General features: G+C 38.6%; 1 protein-coding gene across 1 annotated transcript in view; it reads right to left on the minus strand.

Moving 5' to 3' along the window:
- The window catches only part of LOC311210619 (von Willebrand factor D and EGF domain-containing protein-like), a gene marked incomplete at both ends in the record, with an annotated part of 180,403 nt that overhangs the window by 80,237 nt on the left and 76,012 nt on the right, over positions 1-24,154 (minus strand). The window contains 3 exons of the mRNA XM_084288620.1: positions 3,167-3,328; positions 4,389-4,525; positions 20,250-21,184. Coding sequence (XP_084144746.1) covers positions 3,167-3,328; positions 4,389-4,525; positions 20,250-21,184 — 1,234 coding nt within the window. The remainder of the gene's footprint in view (positions 1-3,166; positions 3,329-4,388; positions 4,526-20,249; positions 21,185-24,154) is intronic.

Raw genomic sequence — 24,154 nt, forward strand, 5'->3', positions numbered from 1 at the left:
TAATCTGAATGCTCATGGAACATAACACAGTTGATACTCCCACAATGTCACACATGATTGTTCTCAGCTCAAAATGCACTGCTAGCTAAGAGCATTTGTTTCTGCAGAATGCAGTACAAGTAGGTAAACAGACAGTATTCATGGGTATTCAGAGTATGAAATTCTGGAAGAGAGACAACTATGGGCTAACTTAAATTGAAATAAAATTCATTGGTATAGTTTAAGGAAGAAAATAAAATTCTTTCTTTAGTGTCATACTCAGACAAGATGCTAGAGTATGGTGTATTTTACTAAACGTAAACCCCTTTCTGAAGAAGTAAAGAACTTATTCTGCAGAGGGAAATGAGGAAGTAACAAAACAGGCAACCCCAAAGACCTGCTCTTCACAAAACTGCAGTGCTCATTGGCAGCAGGACTTCCATTAAGAATATATTATTCTTAATGCAGTTTACATTTCATTTCATCCTTTAACCAAAGCATCTAGTCTTGTCTCAGTACTAATGTAGTAATAATGGGTGAAATGGGTAGACAGGGAAAATATAAAGAGCTCTAAAATTGCACTAATTCCTCTGTCTGAAGTGACCATTGTGAATGAAATGTAACTCTTTCCTATTGGTTTTATTTTATCTACAGATTATTATGAACTTCCATCTTGGTGTCTTTTTGGAATTGGGTTCTTTTATAGTTATTTCAATTGCTTTTCCATTAGTCACCGTAGTGACGTGAAACAAATGCTCCAAAAGCACTGATGAGACCTAAGCTGGGCAAACCTCCATTCAGATTCAGTTGACCCTTAAAAGCCAGAGACTTGCTGAGAGCTGTGCCTTGGCTGTTTTTATGTCTGTGTCATCTGGAAAGGAAGAACCTCTACTTCTGGACAAGTGCATTTCATTCATTGTAGTTATTTGTGCCCCTCATCATTGAAATAAAATTTGACCCTCATGAATGTTTTATAAGTGAAAAATGAAAGCTGTGAAGACTTGCTGAATTCAAATTCAGTTCCTGCCTCACTGACTTCCAAGCAAATATTTTTGCTACTCTTGACATATACAGGCAACGATAACAAATTGAAGATAAACCAGAGACCTGCTTCCCAAATTAGATAAGTGCCTGCCAAGCTCTGCCACCTCTTCACCCAGACATCTGCGTGGACAACCTAAGTCATCTGCTGTCCAAGTAGATGGAGCATGTACTTTGATATCTAAATGAACTATCCCAAACACCCTGATATAGACTGTGTACTTTATTAACATGCAGCAGCATGTCATGGAAGGAAAGAGCAAAATCTGAAACAAGAATACAGGAACGGATAACAGGAAAAGGCCCTGAGAAGAGCTCGGGAGGCACCCACTTCCCCAACCTTGGTAATGAAAAAAGCTTATGTGAAACCTTGCTGATTCCCCTAAAATTTGATTTCAGGGCAGGTGAGATTCTGAAAGTGTTGGGCACTGGTGTTTCCAGAAAGAATTGTTTTGGGGTTTTGGAAAAACTTTCATTTCCATTTTAAAAGGTATATATTAATATAACCATGAAGATAAATGTTGAAGTCTTACCAGGAATTTTCTGGAGTGCAAAATTTTGAGTACTCGTGGAAATCATTTCAAATCATTTTTTATCTTGAAAAGTTCCATCATTTTGTTCTCTGTGCTGCCACATAGGGCTCACTGCCTTTGAAACCGAGCTTTGAGCTCTGCCTTCGCAATTTATTCAGCAAAAAGATCCACAGGAGAGCCGGGATTAGCATGCCAGTGGCTGGATCAGGCTGAGGCAATTTAATTGTGCACTCACTGCCTAGCCATGAAGCTATTTTGTTTTTTTTTGTTTTTTTTTTTTCCTGCAAGATTCAGAGGCAAGGGAAAGGGCAGCAGGCTCACAGGTGTGGAGATTTCCTTGAACTGAAATGCAAAAACATGTATTTTGGGAGGAAAAAAATCGAAAAATGACACAGATCTTCTCATGGCTGGAAGGCAGCAATTGAAAGCAAACTGAATCATGATATGTCTGAGGTGCATGGTAGCTAACCCGATTGTGCTGCAGGAATGGCCCCATACCCATGCAAACATGTAAGCAGTCCTTCTGGTCTACATCCCAGTCCATTCATGTCCTTCCATCACATTTCATTTCACAACTGGGAGAGTTCAGCATCCACTATGAGAAATTTAGGAATCCTAAGCACAAGAACTGCCCTCAGAGTCTGAATGGCACCTTCTCCTGAAGGTGCAGGATCTGCCCTGGCTGATGGTCAGACTCTGTTCATCCAGAAATTTTACACACATCTCTTAATCACAGATCCCCACATTTTAAAAATAACTTACTGGATAGAAAATATGTTCTAGCAAACATCTTTCCCTTGCCCTTAACTCCATGGCCACATGTGTCCCCAGTCTGATCCACATTAGAGACAGCTATAAGGCACAGGACAGGCAGTGACAACACAGTGAAGAGACTGTTTCACGTGTTTCATTTTTACATGTGGCAATTTTCAAACCACATCTGCAGTCTTTCTACAATTGCAACATATTTTTTCTCGGCTATGGTGCATTTAAATGAGCTCAGTCTTAGCAAAGCAACCAGTCTGCATAAAATAACCAGCCAGACTGAGCACAAGACCAAGGTTAGCATGCACAAGGTCAACAAGACATTGGTCTCCTGTAAATGTTTAGAATTTAAGTATCACCTTGGGAACAAAAGGGGCTAAAACGACAGCAGAGCTGATCCAGGATGTGTGGGTACTGCAGAGGCTGCAATTCAAGTCCATGGTTATCCCATCCCTGCTCACTCCTGCACTGTGCAAGAGTCTGCCTTGAAACCTGGGGGTCAGAACTGCCTTGCATTTGCTTCCTAATCATGAGTTTGAGCTGGGGTTTCCAGAAATGAAATACTAATGATTAACAATTGATTAGTACAACTGCATCAATCTCAGGTGATTACGTGGAGAAGTGATTGCAATTTGCACTTTTGGATTGCTTACGAAGACACCTGTTTTTAACTCCCATTGTTTTGGTTGTGTCATGACGTTCCCCCTGCCCCCCTCAATACTAATGTGAGAATTTCTACAGGCGTCTTCGGTTCTGAGGGGATGCAAATTGCACTTTGCATTTTGATTTACCAAGACAACTGATTTCCTTCTTCTAAATCATTTCTTAGAAACATACGAAATTCCTACTTTCACTTGCCATCTTGCGAACGGCTCGTCACCGGCCACAAAGTGCACAGCCTCTGTCTCTGTGATGTTCAGGAGAGGAATTTGGCAGTCAACAGCCTCAGAGCTGAGAAAATCTGCTCGTGTTATTTCTTGCTCTCTTGATATCCATTCGCCATTGAGATGCTACAGTAAAACAGAAGGAGAGTGCAGAAACTGAAGGCTCATATAAAGCAATTCCAGTTGTCAACATATGTTTATATTTCTAATTATTAATATAAGGAATTTACAGATGGTTTATTAAAAGAAGTGATGTTCCTGTAACCACAGTAAAAAGCAAGCCATGCTCCTCTATGCATGCAAGTGGCCTCTTGATTTAGGAAGGGCTGCAGCTTGTGTTTTGGATGAGCAGCTGGGACGAGACAGGTGAATGTCCTGGAGCAGCACTGTCTTTGCTCCTAGGGCTCTGCAGCCAGCTTGTGCACCTTCTGGCTCCTTCAGGTAATGTCTGCTACTTAGCAAGGTTGGCCACATAAAACATCACTGCTTTTTTAGAGCCTACACAGTCATAAGTGGGCAAGGTAGGCAAATCTCAGCTGTGTCTTGTTAGTAATGAATGGCAATCAGGCTGAATGTCTTTTATGAGGTGGATTTATGAGATGAATCCAACATCTTATGTCTGTGTGTGTGGATACTCCAAATAATTCGGTCCAAGAATTGCCTGTGTGTAGTTGTTTATAACAAAATTATAGTATGAAGAGAAGAGATGGGTTTAGTAGTTATTAGAACTTCTGACTTGGTATTGAACCATGAATAAGAAAATTCACATAGGAACCTCTAACTGTATTGAGGAAGCCTTGTATTTAACCGCAACACTTAGCATTCAGATGAGTTTAGGGAAACAACCAAGCATACCCATTGCAGATGCACAAAATGAGAAATAATATTGTGATTTCAAGCTTCACTGGACTACAGTGCAGCTGAACCAAACAAGAGTTAAACAAAACCCCACGGAACAAATTGGCAGGAAGACACAGCTTTGAATTTCCAAGGAATCAGTCCTGGAAAGGGCAGAACTGCTTCATCTCCCCCCAGCTCATGGCAAACACATTGGCAATGGGATCTCTAGGTATTCACACCCTGCTGCAGCAGTGACTGGCACTCAGCACCGTTCAGGGTTTAATATAAACATGTCAAAGTCTGACCATAGCACCAATAATTGATGAGTCCATGGGAAGATGCTTACAATTAGCCTGGTAACCTCACAGTGCAGGTTGGGGGAATCTGTGAAGCCGAAGCCGAATACCCGGGTCCTGGTGCAGTCCGAGGTACGGATGTCGCAGAGGCCCCCATTCTCCAAGCCCGTGATTTCCAAAGCTTGCTCTGAAAAGGGGAGATAGATATAATGCTTTAGAAACTAACACATGCAATTCCCTTCTGCTTTATCAGAGATGGCATAGTTGTCACTGTTCCTGGGTTTGTTTCATTTCTTTTTGTTGGGTTGTTCTCCTGCAAATTTCTCTTGGGAAGAGGAACAGCAGTTGTCAAACTGGAAAGCAGCAAACCTCCATTAAGCAATTGCACCGTGCACCAAATACTGCAAGCTGGGCATTATACAGCTTGTGGGATCAATTACAAAGCTGTGGCTTCATGATAAAATGCCTTCAGTGGTAATGCTTTTGCTAACAGGTAAGCAGGAGGAGCGCAGCTGGGAGGACAGGGTGTCATGACATAGGTTGGAAGAACATGAAGGTGGGCAGTGGAAGTGTCTGAAGACAGCCGTGCCACCAGACTCCTCATAAGGTGGAAGAGCTGTGTAAAAGACATTCCTTTTTTCTAAAGCTGTGGATGTAATAAAATCAATGGTCCTCAAAGGAATGCTTGCTTTGAGGGTTAAGTCTTTAATGTGTGACACTCAGCTCTGTGCAGTGTCAGCATGAGGATTGTGCACCACCTAAGTTTCACTTAGATCCTATTTTTGAGGCTTTAAGTAGGCCTTAAGTGATGTACAGCCTGTGCTGTCCCCCTTACAAGGCTGAATCTCACCCATTACTGTTTTTAAAACGTTTTATGATTCTCAGGTAAATTTTCATTTCTGTTCTGTCATGCTTTGGGTATTTATCATTTAAAATTGCTCATTGCTTTCATGTTGGGGTAATTTTTGCAGAGTCAAAATGCAAGTTAATTGAATGGCAGAATTCACATCTTCAGCAAAAATGTGATTGGGTAGATGTTTGCATCAGCACAGATACTTGGATAGCACAACACTCACAAGGTCTCTAACATCCTCCAACAGCCAGTCAGGATCATGGTTTCATATTGTCCGTGGTAATATTTGTAGCTGTAACGGTCAGGAGAAGCCACTATGGTGACAATGCAAACCAGAAGATTTCCTCCTTCTTTCCTGAAAATACTTAATAGCAGGGACATAACCAGGAGCCCTGGGAGGCATGTTATGCACCAGCACTGTGTACTGCAATCTATTTTCTCTACTCCAGGATAAGTAGAAGCTGCAAAGTTTTTCCAGTTCCCTGTCCCATCACCATTGCTCTGGAAAAGCAATAGTACCCATCAATTTTCTCTGATCTTTAGCTTATCTAAACCAGAAGCTCTGTGTCACCTATTATTTTAATGGTACATTGGCTCAGCTCTGATTCAAGGGGCAAAGTGCCCTTAGCTGAGTTGAAAACCTTCCCCAGTACCTCGCTGTTCCTTTAGGGCTCTGCCATTTAAGCTGTAATTAGGATGAATGCTGTTTAAACATTGCCAGATTGCAACCCATAACAACATCGCTGCATCACTCCCATTTTTCCAGAGAAAGGAAGGAAAGCAACATAAATGTGAAAAATAGTGAAAAGATTTTTTTCTGTATGTCTGAAATGTTGAATTGCTTTTATTTATTTATTTATTTATTTTGGTTAAAGATTTTATTGCAGCAGTATTAGCAGCACTGCTGAACACTTTGCAATATTTACAAGAAGAGAAATGGTTTACAGCTTACCAGCATTCATCAGTTAGTTGTGGATTCCTGTAATGTACAAAAATATTAGTCAGATGTAGTGAATAGTTTTGATAAATTGCCTTCTTCTGTGGTTAGTGCATAAAAATAATAATAAAAAAAGCTTCATTATGTTTTTCATGAGATTTTAATAGCTCCCCCCACTAGTACTGAGGTAGCTCAGATTGCATTAACATTTTCATTATCATTGCAGATTTTCAAGCTTCCGTGGGTGAAGTAAAATCCCGTAACTTGGGAGCAAGCGAGGCACAGGAGCAGCTTCCTGCAGCCATTCCTCTTCCAGGGCCATGCTTTCAGGCTGGTTTCTCCTTGATGAGCCCTGCATGCTGCCCACAGGGTTTCTTACATCTTTATGTGCATCCTGGCACTACTGTGACACTGCTGTGTTGGGGCCAAGGCAAAATTACCCAACTTCAATGCTCTTTGCAATGACTTACAGTATCAGCACATTTCATATTTTCTTCACTCAAACCGTGCCGTACACACTTGTGTGCAGCATCTTTAAATTGATCTAAATCTGGACAAAATACATTCCCTTATATGCTGTGGGTATCTTCTCTCAAGATTGGCTGTATTGTGGGTCAATCAGGATGAAAACTAGATTATTTTTTTCTGGTGGAAGGGGTGAGAAGTTCATGGAAGAAAAAAATCACTGTGTATTTCTGTGGTTTGATAAAGGTGATCTTTTCTTTGAGTGGGCTTTTTTCTGTTCCCTCAGCCATCTGTTTCCAGACATCTTCATCTGGGAGTGCTCTAAAAGGGGTAATAAGCAGTGCGGTGGTGTAGGAGACCACATTTATGCTAATTCTTTATTCCTTTATTTCTGATGTGGTGGTGAGAAGCTGGTGGAGTCCCCGTGGGGATTTTTACAAAGGGTTTGTGTGGAGAGTGCTAGAAAGAGAGGAAGGAGAGGGAGAAAATCTGATGGAAAGGGAAATTTTATGGCTCATTTTAAAACAAATGGTTACTAAAGTTCAGACTTCAGACCTTGGTATAGGCAGTACTCCACTTTTAAAAAAAATGTTCATTAGTTTTAATCTAACTCTTTTTTGAAAATGAGATAACATTTAATGGATGTGGGGATTTTAAACGTTTATTTTAACATGGTTTTCTGTCTGTCTTTCACTCTGTTATCCGTTTTTGGCATATATGAAACCATTTCATCCACATGTGAAAGAGGAAACATCAATGGCATTAACTTTGGAAAACTCTGGCAGTCGGTTGCTGGGTACTCACCCATATATTCCTGCTGTTGCTGGGGGAAGCACAGCCAGAGCTCTGCTGTTGCTCCTTGCTTCCAGTGTTAGGGAGGGGAAACTATTAAGCTTATGCATGACATATGCTTGAGGGAAACAGAGGTAGGCGTGTGAAAGGAAATATTAGAGAACCTAAAAAAAAAAAAAAAAAAAAAAAAAAGTAGAAAAAGAGCTGCAAGTAGTTCAGAAAAAAATGATGAGGAGGAAGACATAAGCAGAGGAGAGAGCTGGGAGAGCTCACAAAGGTGAGAGTAAGGGCAAAAGTGCAGGTGCTCAGAGAAACTGGAGGTCATGGAGACATGGGAACTGATGTGTGATTTCTGTGGTGGGGCAAGCTAAAGAGGTAGGAGACAGATCTGCAGGAAATCAGGTGGTGTACAGAGCAAGTTAGTGCAAAGTATGACCTGTTTGAACATAAATAATTTATCTTTAGAGGTATGAATGCTGAAATATAATCTGGAAGAGATACTCCTCCTTGTTTTCTCTGTATGGCCTATAGGCCAAAAATGTGCTTTGAATATTACTGCTAAATAAAGAAACAAAGCTAAGGGTAGCACTGGGACTGGGATGGATTTAAAAAAGCACAGTCATGTTACAAAGGAGATTTTAAGAAGCTGTGTGTTCACATTCACTAGCTCAGACATGGGTACCTTGAAGTATTTCTAATGCCTGGTGTGCACACACAGAGTAACCACCCCTGAAATGCAGCTCTTGCCTGGTAGAGACATTAGGACACTGTGAAAAACAGCTGGAGATGTTGGAGAAATGTAAAAGAAAATACCAGTTTTTAATTAAACTGCCATGGAACAAGAAGGAGAGAGGACTTTGTGCTTAAATGTTTCATCTAATAGGTCTCCGATATCTTGGGTAATTAAAGAGAGGTACAGGTTCAATCCCAGTTGGTTTGTAATGTTTGCTGCATGCCTCCCTCATGAAGCAGGGAGCCCACCCAGTCCCACTGCTTCACCCACAGAAGGAGTTTGCAGGAAGGATCAGTAAGTTCAGAGCTGCTGGCAGTGCTGACAAAGCACATTCTTTCTGGAAGCATTTACATGAGTCAAACTTGAGAAGGAGCACAGGCTACATAATAGACTTAAAAAAACAAAAAAACAAAAAAAAAAAACAATGCATAAATACACAATTTGTTTTATAGGTATTTGTTATAGCATCTTATATCAATAATATGTATGCACAAGCATGGAAGCGAAATGTAGACATCTGACACAAAATCGAGAATTTTATAAAACTACACTTACTGAAGTCTTAGTGATGGATAGATACAGTTTATGTCTGGTTTCCACTTTTCAATAGAAATATATTCTAGCACAAATAAACATTCTTCTGCAGTGTTTGTGTAACTTTGGGCTGGACCAGCAGAACTGAAATGAAAACTGGCAATAAATTTGTTTAGATAAAGAGAAGGGAATAGACTGCCTTACTTTTCTTGGTTGGGGTGGTAAATAAGCAACCGAGGTCATGAAAAGCAAATCAAGCACCAGATCATAATAAGTATTTGGTATGGCTGTGTGAAAAAAAAAAAATAAAAAAATTGTCTGTGTTAATAGTCCAATACAATATTTATAAAGCAGGATATGGTTTTTAGAAACATGTGAGTGCAGACAGACCAAGCTCACTTTGCTTGGTCCTGATGTGGCTGGTTGCAAGCCAGCCCTGTGCTAGAAATCATCTTGCTGTCTGAGCAGGCTCTGTGCCAGAGATTGCTGGAGTGGCTGTGGACACCTGGCTATTGCAGCCCTGAGGGTTCTGGGTCAGGGCTGACTGATGTTCAGTTATCTCGCAGCTTGGACAGAGTCTGAATCTGCTTCCTTTCAAACACATGAATAAATATTGCATTTATTTACTGTGTAGGGTTATTACAGCAATCATATCCACAACTACTGAATGCATTACTCTGGAATTCATGGTGTCCCTAAACCAAAGCTCATTTGAAATGCCTCCCTAAGAAAAAAGGGCTAGCAATTTTATGCTTTTTTGAAGGCTTTTAGCACGTCAGTGACCTCTCTGGCTTCCAGATGAGGTGTTTGTCCCTGCTTCCAAAACCAGTTCTCAGCACGACGATATTTTGGGTCGTGCTGGATGGCAATGAAAGGTAGCCAAGACCTGTTATCTGAAAAGAAAAGTGAGTCCATTCTGAAAGTCATTCTCTTGTAAATGTAACATTTGACTAAATCTCCATTTACCTGCCAATCTTTCAACTAACCAAGCTAACCTTAAAATCTTCTGGTTTTCCCATGTCAAATCAGCAATCGGTGTCAGACACCTCAGTGAGAGCAAGAGTAAACACTGGCAGAGTATGGCAAAGGTGTTTTGCAAGTACTTTAACTCACTGCTTGCAAGAAACGGACAGGCTCAATTTCACACTGAAAGCATCACTGTGCTGCAACAATATGGTAGATTATTTTTGCTTTAGAAAGCTCACTATGACATTTTATGTCTATTTGATATCTTCTATTTTTAAAAGGCTTACTAGCAATTTACTTCAGCAATAGAAGGGGAAGAGAAGTGTGCTGTTAACTATAGAATATTGCCTCTTTTCTAGATAGCCCTGACGGGTGGTAAAATATAAGATTGGGTTGCACATTCACAGTGCTTACTGTCCTACCTAAAGTAGATCTCATTGTCAGTCACTTGAAGACACTTCAGAGCAGGACCCTGGGCAGCAGTGCTCCACGTAATAGCTGCAGTGATGGAACTCCAAGGGATTTGGGCAGGACAGCTTCTGGGTCTATTCATGGTCCTTATGCCCATGCTAGCACCCAACTGGTTGTTTTTAGTAATTTGTCCATCTTCACATTTACTGAATCAGAGGGAGAGCTGGTTGTTACAAACAGTTTTTTATCCACAGTTGCTTGAATATTCTGCACTGGTAGATTGTGGGTTGTTTATATAAAATAAAGCACAATATAAAGAAGTTTCTACTGAATTTTTGCTTTAGGTCAATTTAAATCATACTTTTTAACATTTAGTAGGTTTTACCTCTATAGCTCATAAACAGACTTAAATTTGTTATTTATTGTGTGTACGTGTGTGTGAGTATTTGAAGAAAGAGGTTGTTTGTTCAGAGCTTTTTGTTTTGTTTTGGATTTAACAAGATTTAAGGCTGAAATTTCCTGCAGTGCATGAAAACAGCATGGTGTAAAGAAGTTATACACATGCATCTGGATTGCCTGGCTTTGGTCAGTTTAAATTAAACCTATAATTTTGTAAACTTTTCTAGCATTTAATTCTATATATTTCAAAAAATGGTTTTGTTTTGCTACATGTTTCACTGAACTGCTCTCACTGCTTTGCATTAAAGCAAATAAACTAATCACCAGAAAAGACTAATCTTCTTGATCTGATTTGCAGGAAATGGTATGGATCACTGAGCATGCAACCTTCCATGTCCCTTATCATGAGGATTTGGTATCCTTTTAAAATGCTGTTTCTATTGACTTTGTAGCTATCAAGCTAATAGCACTCTTCCAGCTCAGCCAGGTCTGTGCTTTGAATGGAAAGAACTGGGAGCTAAACCAGTAGATTAAGGCTGATATTGATGTTTGTTTTTTTTTTCAGATGTGTTCATCACATCTGCACTATCAAAAAGTGAACTAAAATGGCTATGAAAAGAAGAAAAGCTTCAAAACTATCATGAAGCTTGTCAATTCCTGAGAATTACCCACAAAACTCTAGGCAGAAATATGTTTTATGTGAGAGGAAAAGTCTGTCTCCATCCATATAAAACAGAGTACAGGGGTGTCAATCAGAAGATATCAATGATAGGTTGGGCTAGGTTCAAATCTTTTTTTCTTTTAGTTTTTAATTAGCCTTCTTTTATAAAGCTTGTGTTTTTTAAACAGCAACCCTTTATATTATTACGTCGTACCAAAACATTTTGTTCAGAGATTCATAAAATATGTTCTTAAAATACAACAATGTTCTTAAAATATGTCAATGGTATTTTCAAACACAGGTAAGTCCTACATTCAAAATATTATGTTTGAAAATTTCATAGTGAGTCACTTCACAACTTTGTTGTTTATTCACTTTGCCTTTATAATTATGCCCACAAATACTACCTTTGTTTCTAGCCTGAAAAGAATATATTGGAGTTAATTTTTAGAGTCCAAATATACAGGAACTAGTTGTTTAAATAACTTAATTTATATAACATGCTATTATTAGCATTAGTTCATAGCTTGTTCATAATTAACTTAGTAATTTACGTAGTAGTAGTGGTTAAAAGATGAAGATCATGCCTCTGTAGATGTCTGGGAGAAAGAAACGGTGTGTTTTCTAAATAAATATTTTAAATGTATATTTTTTTTGTTTCCCTCATCCCTAGGTTCACCTAGGAAAAAGCTGGATAACTGAAGCCAATTATATTTTGAATTATTTAATATGTGTTTTCATATTTATTCTTTATCTATTTTCCAAGATGATCAGGCAAGCTGAGGAAAAAATGATACTATGTGGAGATAATAACTCTCAAAATCATGGTTTCAATTTTCAAGTTATATAGAAACTTTTTTTTTGCAAGGCATTGACATCTCAGTGAAAATTCCTTCACTTTTTTAATGTCATCTTGAAGGAAGTAAGAATTTATTCATAATGTCCCTAATATCTAGGTAAAGAATTCAATCCCAGTGACATGGAAGCAGTGTACTAACCGTTTCATGTGATAGATCTGCATGAAGTGCTTTACAGAAATTATTACTGAAGAAAAGTGTATTTGACAGAAACAGTTGTATCAACTTCTAAACTAGAATCTAAAACCACTGCCTCACTTACTGTCCAGCTGTTACCAAATTAACAAGCATATATTCAGGGGAACATGGTAGGCATGGACATAGGAAATTTTCAGACCTCCTCCTTCAGTTGGCTAGATAAGAAAACTCAGAATTGTGGAACAGATAAGGCAATAATCAATATGAGCAAAAAGAGAAAAGGCACATTTATGAAAAGAGACCCTTTTCCTTGATATCTTTTTCATGATAATATAAGTAATCAAAACTAATAGTAATGGTGACTTTGCCAACACTTCATCCATAGAAGTCAATGGAATTATTATAATTAATTAAGATATTTAGACAATTAAGGACTACAACTTAAGCCCTGTGATTTAAGAGCCCCCCCCCCCCCTTATTATTTGAAAAGAAAAAAGCTTTTAAAAGAATAATAAAATAATAGCGTTTTAAAATTTCCATCTTTTTGTAGTAAAAGTACTTTCTTTTGGCCAGAAAAGTTTAATAGTAGTAACTATAGTGTTCACTTCTCTTACAAGCATGTTTGATGCATCTTTTGAAATATAATTTTGAAAAATTGACACAATTAGTTGTTAAAACATACATGTATTGCATTCTCACTGCCATATAACGTGATTTGCCAAATCAGCCAAGAGCTTGTTTGTGGATATTTGCTTATTTACTAATCTAAAGACAAATTTAGGAAAACAACAATACAAACAAACGAAGCTAATCATTCAATGCCTGTAAAGAGGATCAGATAGAAATTCCATAGTTTCAGGTATGTTTCTATTTCTGAGGTGCATATGGTGATATCAATTGCTGTAGTTCTTCCCTGAAGATCTCATGCCAGCACTGCAGGCCGGTGAGTAGAGACAGAGGCTACCACCTCTACATACACCAAGTAGTATGTTACTCTGTAGCTATCTTAGTGATTTAAGAAAATAACTGCTTTGAAAAGTCTAGTATGCATTTTATTCAATGTATAGTTTAATTTATGCATGGAAAACTTCTATTGACCCAAAACATCCTAATGGCTCCTTCTGCACTGTTGTGATGTATCATGCTGACAAAGCACATATTACATGTGCTGGGAAGTAACCATTTACCTGACAGACTAACAGCCCTTAAATAATCATTATGGCACCATGATCTGGAGTTTAAAGACTGCTGAACTGATAGAAGTGGAAGAAACATATTTATTACAAAGTCAATATGTTCCCATGCAAAACCTCAAAAGCAGATGTTTGACTTAGAGGACTCAAATACTCTGTCCCCTTTCATCTGAGGATCTCAAAACAATTTAAATCCTATCTTTAAATGGCTCCCGTATGTTTCATCCTCAAAAAATAGGAATTATTCTTAGAAATCAAACACAATTGTATAAACATCAAGATTTCTACATGTATAGTACTTATCTCATGAAGTCCCTGTCTTAGGACAGTAATAGCAGACCTTGTGCTGCTACTCAATATAATTTTATTTTAAAGTATTTTGTGCTTTAATTACAACATACGAAGAAATCCAGACAGGGCTATACAATCATCCTAAAAATAACAGGATAAAATATTAATGTATCGGCTGTTTTGGATAGGTATAAGGCACCTGCTTGGTTGTGGTTCACAGCTCTGAAAATGTTCTTGGATTCACAGAACTTCCTAGTAAAAATACCCTAATAGGCAGATACCTACTTTGATATGACAGTGGTATACCTGTAAGCATGATAGGTAAGCATTAACTTCCCATCTTCTCGCTATCCTTTTTGCTCACTTTTTTCTTTGCTGAACTTTTCACATAGAAATTTAAACTTCAAGTGTCATTACTTCACTGAAACTAATTTGTCCTTATTATTCCTCATTACCTTTTATCTTGTAATTGCTCTTTAGAGCTTCATACAATCTGCATATTACATTCCTCTATGTGTGCTTTACTAGTCCTGATTTATTATTTTTTTTATAATCAACATGGTCAACATATACAAATGGTAAGCACCAACCTGATTTGCTATCCACAGTAATTGGATTCTGCATTTAATTACAGGTGGTAATGACATTTTAAGCACCTTATACAGGTGTTGGGGGGTTTTATGAAATGTTAAGCAACATTAAGAAAGTCTAAGCTTCTGGAGCATTGCCAAATTTCAGAGGTGCCTTTCAACTCCAAATTGCAGTTTTCATGGGAGGATAATTATAGCTCTGGCCACCTGGACCGCTCCTGCTGGAGGCAGGCAGAGAGGGGGAGTACAGCTCTCTTCTCTCTTTCTCCATTTTTTCCTTGTAAAATATTCCAAATGTGCTATGGGTTGTATTCTGATCCCTAAAAATACTGCATTGCCATGTTTTCTGTGTATGTGTGTGTGAGCTTGTCAAAACCAGTGGTAGAACACATTGTTATGTATTGGCAGCGTAGCTGAGATTGGGTGACCTTGGAAAAGATACTTGAATTATATTGATGGCCTCCTTGATCTTGGGGGAGGTTTAATTCATGTATAAAAATCCAGCCTAAGAACATTAGATGAAGATTTGTTTTGGAGCTAATGGGAAAATATATGGCCAGAAAAAGGAGTTGCCTTCTCATTCATTATTCATGTAGCTTTTCCTGGATAGTAACTTTTTCCTAATAGTGGAATTCAAATATTAACATTCCAAAATCAATATTCATTTTTTTTTTTCTGTTTCTTAGGTCCTGTCTTTTTAAAAGAAATCAAGAGAAGCAGCAGTTTTATATGTCCTGCAGAAACCTAATTTGGGTCTTAATTTCTACTCCTTTTCTTCCCTTCCTACAGAATGTGTGCTTATTAGCAAAAAAGCCTAAAGGCTTATCCTGCTTGTGCTTGCACAGTGATGACTGCCTGCACACTGCCGGACAGGTCAGGATGCCCGAGCTGTCAGTTAGGAAGCTCAAGCTGTTCCTGTTAGAAGATGCGGCTTTATTTCTGAGATTAATCTTAATTCTTTATCTCTAATAGCATTTTCTGGTGTGAAATCCTGGCTTTAGTGACACCAGCAGGACTTCAGCTCTGAGGACATCCAGTCTTTTGAACTGTTGTTTAAGAAACACATCATTATTCTATGATACCATAGTACTTTTGCTTACAAATTGGTGTTACATCACACGCTGTCTGTGGAGGACATTTCTGCCAGTGAAATGTAAAAACAAGCAGATATCTTAAAAGATTGTTGCTGATAAAACTCTAAAATCAAGAACAGCTAAAGGTGAAGCTCACACTTATGTGTTTCTTGTCTATACTGAATTAGCTAGCTGACCTTTCTTAAGTATTATAAAGTCCAAGTGATTGGAGTGCCTGAGCTAAGATTTTATTTCTCCTTGTAGGGCATCTGAACTCTGGATGCATTGCTTTGCATTGTATTTCTAAGATCAGGTACTTTTATAGATACACAGTTTCTGTATTGTTACATAGAGAAATTGAAAATATATATTCTACATCACTCAGAAATGAAATCATAAATAGACTGTAATACATGAAGCTCAGTACAGTTCATCACACTGACTCACTCTAGAACATGGCAGTACTTTTCCCTCTCCTTTGTTAATGCTGAAACCAACTTCTCTTGCAGAGTCCCCTCTCTAGAGATTTGCATTTCCCTAAGCCAAAGACAAAGGAGAAAGTTCTGCAAATCCAGTTTGCCAGCTGTTACCTAGTTTTCTTTTAATTTTCTGGGAATATTTTTCTCCCCAGTTTTGCTCAAAGAGTACCAAAAGACACATCCTGTTCTCAATTTCTTCTTTATCAAATATGCTTTTGGAATCTAGTATAAAGAATTAAAACTAAATTATCTAAATTAAATTATTGACCCTTCTGTAAGGACATAACAGCATTTCAAATGCTTGTCCCAGAGACTCCTAATGCTGGAGAAGGTTACTTAAGGGGGCTGAATTCTGACTATGTTTTGGACCTCCTTGCAGATCACTGATTTCCAAAAACATTGCAGCCAGCTCAGTTTCCAGGGTCCAAAGCTCTGACTTAGGGCTGTCATAAGGTAAGCATAAAACTTCTGAGGTAAATGAGAAGCTGTGGAGTAATTTGGACTCAGACATTTTTAATGGGCCTCTGTCATTACTTGTGTGAAGAGATGTTCTCTAACATTGAGGTCACAAATACATGCAATATATGCAGAAATAACATTCAAAGATTGTTGCACAGACACAAGATCAAATACTCAGAAGTCAGTAAAAGAGAAAAGATAGTTTTAATCACTGGTATTCACTAAAATCTTGGTGAGCATCCACTGAACATCCTAAGTTAATTTTCAGAGCTCTGTTCCCCAGATGAAGGCAACCTCATTAAACAGGATGACAATCTCCAAACTGTTACTACTGACATTAGGGGAAATTTGCACTGCCTCCTACTCATCCATCATTTGGAAGAGCTGAGAACTGCTTGGGCAACATGCTTTGGGAAGAGTGGAGCAAGAGCAATTTACAGATTCAAAGGTAAATATTTTTCAAAGTGTTTTCTATTTGTGGAAGCCATGTTGCAGAAGATATTTGCAACTCTCTTGATCACTGCTGCTCCCATTTGTAAATATTGTGATATCTTAGGTAAATTTGGTCAGTAAATGATCTTCTTCATTTCTAGTGTCTTCATTTTGGGGGAAAATAACAACAAACCCAGTGAAATCCAGCCAAAAAAAAAAAAAAAACAGATTTTTTTACTAAAGAGGATCCCTTCTTTACCAAACAAACTGTCAAAAATGTTGCCAACTGTTTTCCAGATGTTGATGTATTTTTTTCAGTGGTCTGTGGGCAAAAAAAGAAAAACTTAAAAGCTGTATTTACTTAAACAGCTGATTTTTAATCCCAACTTTCCCATTTTAATGAGAAACAGATTGCAAAGTATTTTGAATAAATATTTTCTTTACGAAGTGGAACACACAGTGAATTGCTAAGTAAATTTATTGTCTGCATGAACATTTGGGAAACAGCAGCTCCTCTTGAACACCCTTATTTTCATACCTAAAACAGCTCAGAGTTTTCCACAGGTTATAGGGTATATCCCATGGACTGTGCTGCATGTTCAGGGCTTTACCCAGTACAAGTTGGTAGAGAGACTACAAACAGAAAAAATATATATCTGTATTTGGCAGAGAAGATTTTAGCAATTGAAGTGAATTTTACCAGCCTTTATAAAAGTCTGTTATGACATTTTGATTTTTGGTTTTGCTTTTCTTCCATACAAGTGTGTAAGTTCCCATGTATATCCAGGATGTGGAATACAGCATGAGTGATTGTTGTCGTCTCTCTGGAGGTGGACTGCTGTTGATGAGAGGGCAGCATATAATCTCACTAGTATGGTAGGAGAAAAGAAAAATGAATGGTAAATATGCACCAGGTCAGGTGCACCCTTGGGAAGACATGTCTGCGCATCAGAGTTATCGCACTACCTGTTCCTTCATAGCAAAATGAATACTGGTAGCTCAACATGGTGATTTCTACTACATTTTGAATTCATGGTTTCTCTTCTGAGCTCTCTTTACTTATCTAGAAAGCATTCTTTTCCTCTTGGGTACTAATTATTAATTTGTTTCATTGGTTTTATTGAATACAAAATAATATTTGTACTTTAAGTCGGTAGAAAATGTTTCACAAGTTTTAGTTAAAAAACAAACAAACACACAAATTCTTAGTTGCAGCTAGAAAATGTGCACTACAGCTCAGAGAGGGCTTTGTGAAGGTGACTTTAAGCCACAATATATAAAATTATAATAAGCTATAATACACAACAGACATGGATCATTTTACCTATTTGAGTCTACTTTTTGACTTGGTAAATGGTTTGGGTGAAGTGCCCTCTGCAAAGGCAGCGTTATACCTCAGAACTTCCTTGCCATGCAATAGCTGAGTGTTTCTGCAATCCCATGCCTATTGGACATGGACCCAAAGTGAGGCAGTTGTCAGGTTATGGATGCAGACACTATTAAAGTCGATGTAATATGAGGTCTATAGAGTGTGCGACAGAGCACAGTGGTCTGTTGATTTTTACATTAAATATTGCCTTGAAATGTTGGGAAAAGTGTGTGGTAATTTTGGAAAAGGGTCTCCTGTATTTTGTTAAGAAAACTGCAGCAGCAGGGAATGCTAATTTTATTGAAACACTAACAAAGGCATGCCCAGCAAATACTTTATGAATTGATGTGACGTGGCTCTTGGTCCAAAGCCAAGATCACTTCCCTGGGGACCAGGCTAAGCCTGAGGCTGCTATGGCAGGGAGCATGCAACGAAAAATCTCAACATCCTCATGGCAGCTCTCACCCTGTGGAAACCAAATTGGAGGCCAGAAGTGGAGAATAAATCTTTCCAGGGAAGTAGTGCTGGAGAGGGGAGGAGGGTGCTGGGAGTCTGTATCTTGACCAAGGCAGAACTAGGAACTCTTTGGAAAACTGGAGTCAATAGTTAGATTTATTTTGAACTCCAATAAACCATACTCCCAAGAGAGAAGAGTTTTGAAGCAAAGACCAACCACGTCATTGTCTTCAATGGGAGAAAAGTGAAGTAAAAGCAGTGAGAGACATGAAGCAGTCAGACCAGTGAGCAATAACAAGTCATTTGCCAAAGCTGATGTATCATTTCCCATTCCTCACTCACCATGCAGTCTCAGGCCATGTTCTGGGCTCTGGCCCTGTTTATAGTTTATGTAACAACAAAAAGACAAGGTGCCATTACTTTTTAGTTGAAAGGTCATACTGAAGTTATTTTCCACTAATCTTAGGGACTTCAGCTGTAGAAAAGCAAAATAAAATTTAAACATCCAGTCTAAGCAACTCCTCTACCCTGACTTGACATTTTTCACAGAGAAATGAAGTTAAACATTGAGTTATATATTGAACAAATACTGCAGAATGGCTCAAACTGCTTCTCAGTCCCTGATGTCAGTTGTTCTCTGTGTGAATGAGAATGAATTTTTCAAAAATTTAGGAAATGTAGAAAATGATCCTATAAATTTTAGCCTGCTATTAAAAAGAAGCAAATGTCAGGATATATTTTACCACTTCAAATCAGTGCACTGACAACATGTTTATTGTGAAGAATGTGGATAATCCTGTCCCAGCTAGTAAATGCCTTGGGTGTATCAGATGTACTGCTGAGCTCCAGGGCTGTCTGAGATTTGGGTGCCTCAGCTAAGCCATAAGAGACTGACCCTGGATAGGAGCTTTGCCTGTCCTAAATACAGGATATTGTCCAGTAGCCTAAGCATTGTAGCAAGAGGCTTTCCCCCACATTTGGGATGGATGAAGGAGCACGCCTTGTTATTTCAGCTTAGCTGAAATGTTGCTTCTTAAGCTGCAGGAACCCAACTGTGTGGCTGAGCCTTAAGTACCTTTTTGTAACTTTGAGTTTAAGCTTATGTGGTTTGCTGAGGCAGGGCTTACGTTTTGAAATTAATGCGAACATTTATGTGTGTGCTTAGTTTCAAGCACTTTGAGTACTCACACTGGACTTGGATTTATCCACTGAGGGGCTGAACTGTAAAGAAGAAACAAATCTAGTAGGATAGTCACCTGTGTAAACGTAAGGCAATTCAGAAATATTTTCAGAATCAGGTCTGCAGGTTAAAGTATATTCTGTAACTATTTTATGGCTTTGACAATGTTATCTGTTCATTTTGTCATATATATATATATATATACATATATAATATGGAGTTTGAAATACATTTCAAATTTTATTCTCTGTTGATGAGGGAGAAAAATAAAAGAAGTATCTGTACAGTGTTAACATGAATATTGACCACAAGGTGAGCAGGACCCTCTTTTTTGTCAGAAGCTTGCTTGTCAGCATGCTGGTGATAGATCAGATGTAAAGAAAATCACTTCTGCAAAACCAATTTGCTAAGGGGCTTGTAAAATCCATTTTTAAAAAGTTACTGAGGCAAAAAAAAAGTGAAGGACCAGCCAACCAGACATTTTGATCAGCTCTTCAAGGTCAAAAACTGATTACTAATTCATCAAATATCTTACTGGTAGCACTGTTTGAAGAGCAAACAACTCTGTGCAGATGTTCTACCTAATAACTTTAATACCATGGAAAGATGGGTAGGGTAGGAACAAACAGAATTTTTTACTTACTCTTGGCAATGCTACAATCATAGGAGCTGTGGTCTTCAAAGCATTGGCAGCCCAAGTTCGTGCATTGTCCATTGCCGTTACAGAAAGCAGGACACCGGAGAATGGTGAGGATTTCCTCCTGGGTAGCAGATGTCTGGTTTCTGACATGAAACACTTTACCTCTGTTTCTTAGCACTAGTCTTTCACATTCATTTTCCAAAAGTGCTATCAGTGCCCTCACCCAGGCCACGTCATCCTTGAGCTGCAGATCTAAAACGCATATATCAATGGCCTCATCTATTTGCTCTCCAAGGAGAGTCTTACACACCAAGCCAATGGTGGAATTTGCAAGAATTCGGTGGCAAATCTCACGAGCTTTGGCTGAGGTTAGACCGTTGGGAGTAGGCCATCCCAGTGGAAGTTTTGTCCGAATCCCTTCAAAATAATCCTCTGGGAAAAAATAGGCAAAGCTGTCTGAGTCTGTCTGGCTTGGGCTATGCAGTGGGTAAAAGGATGAGTACTCATAGTAGTCTTCTTGCCTTTTTGCTCTCTGTAGTTGTTCTGTTGGCTTGGTAAAGTTAAGGAAACCGTTGTTTTTCATGGAAACATTATGTGCAAGGGCTTTTAATCGCTCCTCGGGGCTACCTCGCTTTTTGACTGATTTAGGCAGATATCTTTGATCAAAAGACTTGGCTGACAGTTTCCCATCATTTCTTAAAGCAGACTCTTTGCCTGAGTGAGTGACAAACTCTGATGTAACATCTAGATACGGGATTGCAGAAGTGTAATCCACATTATCATAATGGCAACCAGGAGATTGAGTCTGAAAGGCATTCGGCGTGTTTACCAAGGACACAGACTTAGTGCTCTCCTTCTGACATCCGCAGTAATTTTTCCTTTGCTTCCCCTCAGAAGGTGCTGGAGTCTTGTCAAATAAACTCTTTCCCGGAGGTATTCTGGTTTAAAAATAGAGGGAGATTAGAGAGAGGAAACTTTCAACAAATTGGTCTACACTGCTAAGTAAACTTCCTTTCCCTCAGGCTGGGGGATGTATAAATTCCCAGTCTAACAATGTACTTAAGAAAATGCTTAAGTTTAATCTCTGTTTTCTTTAGTCATTTCTGTGCTGCCCTTCTTGAGATGTCCTGTAGGTTTTTTAGCACTATATTGGGACTTTTTGGTAACAGATGCTTAAGTGCTTTGCTGGAGCGGTGCCTAAGTGTGGGATGTCACTTTGCAGAACTTTTTCTTAGGTGCAGGTTGCCCTTTGCATATTACACATGAAATAAGGCCTTGGATTTGTCCCTGGTGTGACTCAGACACAGCTTGGAGAATTACAAAAAAGATATATCTGTTTCAAATACTTCATTATGAAAATCATCTTTATCCATTTGCCTGGATTTTCTACCAGCTGTTTCCTCTAAGACTTGGATCACACTCTTTTTTTTTTTTTTTTTTTTTATTTTTTCCTTTTTAAAATACATACTTAATTTAATTTTTGGCCTTTAATGGAGCTTTCTTGGAGCTTTTCTTTGGACACAAAGCAGTTTTCTAATGATCATGGGGTTAGGCTATCATGTAAGGTATGATGATTTTTTGTCTCCCTTTTCAATTTACTCCAACTTTAATGATAAATTAACTTCAGTTTGAATAAACAGCAATGACTGAAGTTTCCCTGGAAATTTCATGAGCACAAGATCTCTTATTGATCTTATATGTGCAGTGCAAGAGGCCTGGAGTTTCACAGAAAATGATGCTTCTTGTGTCAATAGCTGGCAACTCTTTATTTCCAGACAAATATGAAATACCACCAAAAATTTAAATTATTTTGGCACCAGTTTTGTCTTGCAGCCAGAGGGTTCAGGAAGGTGAAAGCATTTGTCAACATTTCAGAGCCAAACACTACTGTGGAAAGAAGAATTGACTTTATCCGATTTTTCCAATGTGCGGACACAGCAGAATACAGTGTGGTAAAACAGGATGCCTTTTGTGCTCACAGAAATGCACAAGCTGTTCCGTGCTCAGCACTGGCTTTCCTTCAGTCTTGGTCAATAAAACATGTTTTGCTGATTGAGGAAGTATTGAAGTGACTTCTTGTCCTTTGGACAACACAGCTTTAATTTCCAGTGGGCATCCTGCACACAGTGTTTATCCAGCCCTGACTGGTGGTGCTACCTGAAACAGAGGTGGCTCAGGCTTGCATCACAAATTAACAATAAACCTAAGGCAGCAAGAGTATTTTTTTTTCTTTAAGGGGACACCAGATAAACTGAAGACTAGGTAAATATTAGATAATAAATAAATAAAAATCACATAAAGTAATCCCAAATTGGGACAGAAACTTAAAACACAAATGAAAATTTCAACAAAATGAAACACTTTTACCTTGGTATTTTATTGAAATGAATTGTTTCACTATTTCTATGTGAATCATTTGGAAACCACTGGAAAACCCTGTTCTTCCTCATGGGCACGTACCTCGGTGAGCAAGGAAAGGCCTCCTGTCCTTTGCACAAGATAACTAGATTACCACTCCTCTTGGTTGCCCATTACAACCAAGGAAAAGCTAAAAACAAGTATTTCAGACTGAGTTGAATACTATTACAGAGAGACCAAAAGGAATAGCCGTGCTCCTGATTTCTCAATAATTGCAAAAGGTACAGAAAACTTCTTTTAGCTACTTAAAATACATGTTTTGGAATTCACCTCTGCCTTGTCCAGATGCTATTTAAGGACTGGGAGGATCTGATGTTGCTTTATTGTTTAAAAGATACATTGGAAACCTGATGTTTTAAACAGATCTTTTTTCAGCTGCTTGAGAGTAGACGGAGCCAGGGACAGAGCTGAACTGCCAGATGGTGAGCACTCAGACTAGCTTCAGGTGCTGCAGAAAGCATAGCATGCTTTAAGTGTTATTTAAAATGAAATTAAAAGCTGTGGCTGTAAAATCATTCTCCAGGTTGTGTTTTTTATTGCACCATTTCTCCATTAGTGGATCAGAGACTGATCCAGTCTCTTCTGGAGGTAACATTAGTCTTTCCATTGGCATTGCTGGTTTTTGAATCAGGCTTCTGAAGGGTGCTTGAGACTCCATCCTTGAGAGTACTGTGAAGTTGAACTTGTCACCCATCTTGCTCTTCTCACACAGCACGAACTTTCCATTCCTTTCCTGAAGTAGCTCCATCATATGTGACAAGTACTAGAAAACTCTTTACTGTTTTATAAGTAAATTCCTGTATGTTCTGCCTTGGCTTCTGATCTTTCAACAAACATGTCTGACCATCTGCTCCCAATGTTCTTGTTAGCCTCTCTTTGGGTAGGCAGAAGTTGGTTGTTGCACCAAACTATTTCTCTAGTTGCCTTCCCAGAAGCAAATTCTGACTCAACCTCACAATTTTAAAATGTTAGAGAAGGCTGTTGACTTCTAAATAGCACAATTTGTAGCTACAGGTCAAAATTGCCATTAGATAGCCATTATGTAGGCTGGTTGAATATAACTAGAATATGGGAGAAGTGTTTGTTTATTTTCTAAAATGCACTAGGTCTAAAAAGTATTGCATTTATTGTGTACTAAGTTTCCATGTACAGATTAGGTGATAAATTAAGCTGTGTGTTGACCCATCTAACTGTGTTTTGGGTTCGATCCAGCTGTGCTAAATTTTCATGCACTTGCTCTTCACACATTAAAGAAGAAAATATCATGGCATGAGCTGATCTTGAGAAATCTGCACAGCAGTGTTCACCTTATTTTCTCCCTATCTGTAAGACATAATTCACAAGCAAACCTACACAGTCAAAACAGCACAGTTCACTTTTGGGAATGCCTTTTAGGTATGTTTAGAGAATATAGAATTAAAATGTGAGCTGCTGCTGGGGACAGGGACAGGGACAGGGACAGGGACAGGGACAGGGACAGGGACAGGGAC

The sequence above is a fragment of the Netta rufina genome (assembly GCF_964035555.1).
Source record: "Netta rufina genome assembly, chromosome: 6".
Taxonomy (NCBI): domain Eukaryota; kingdom Metazoa; phylum Chordata; class Aves; order Anseriformes; family Anatidae; genus Netta; species Netta rufina.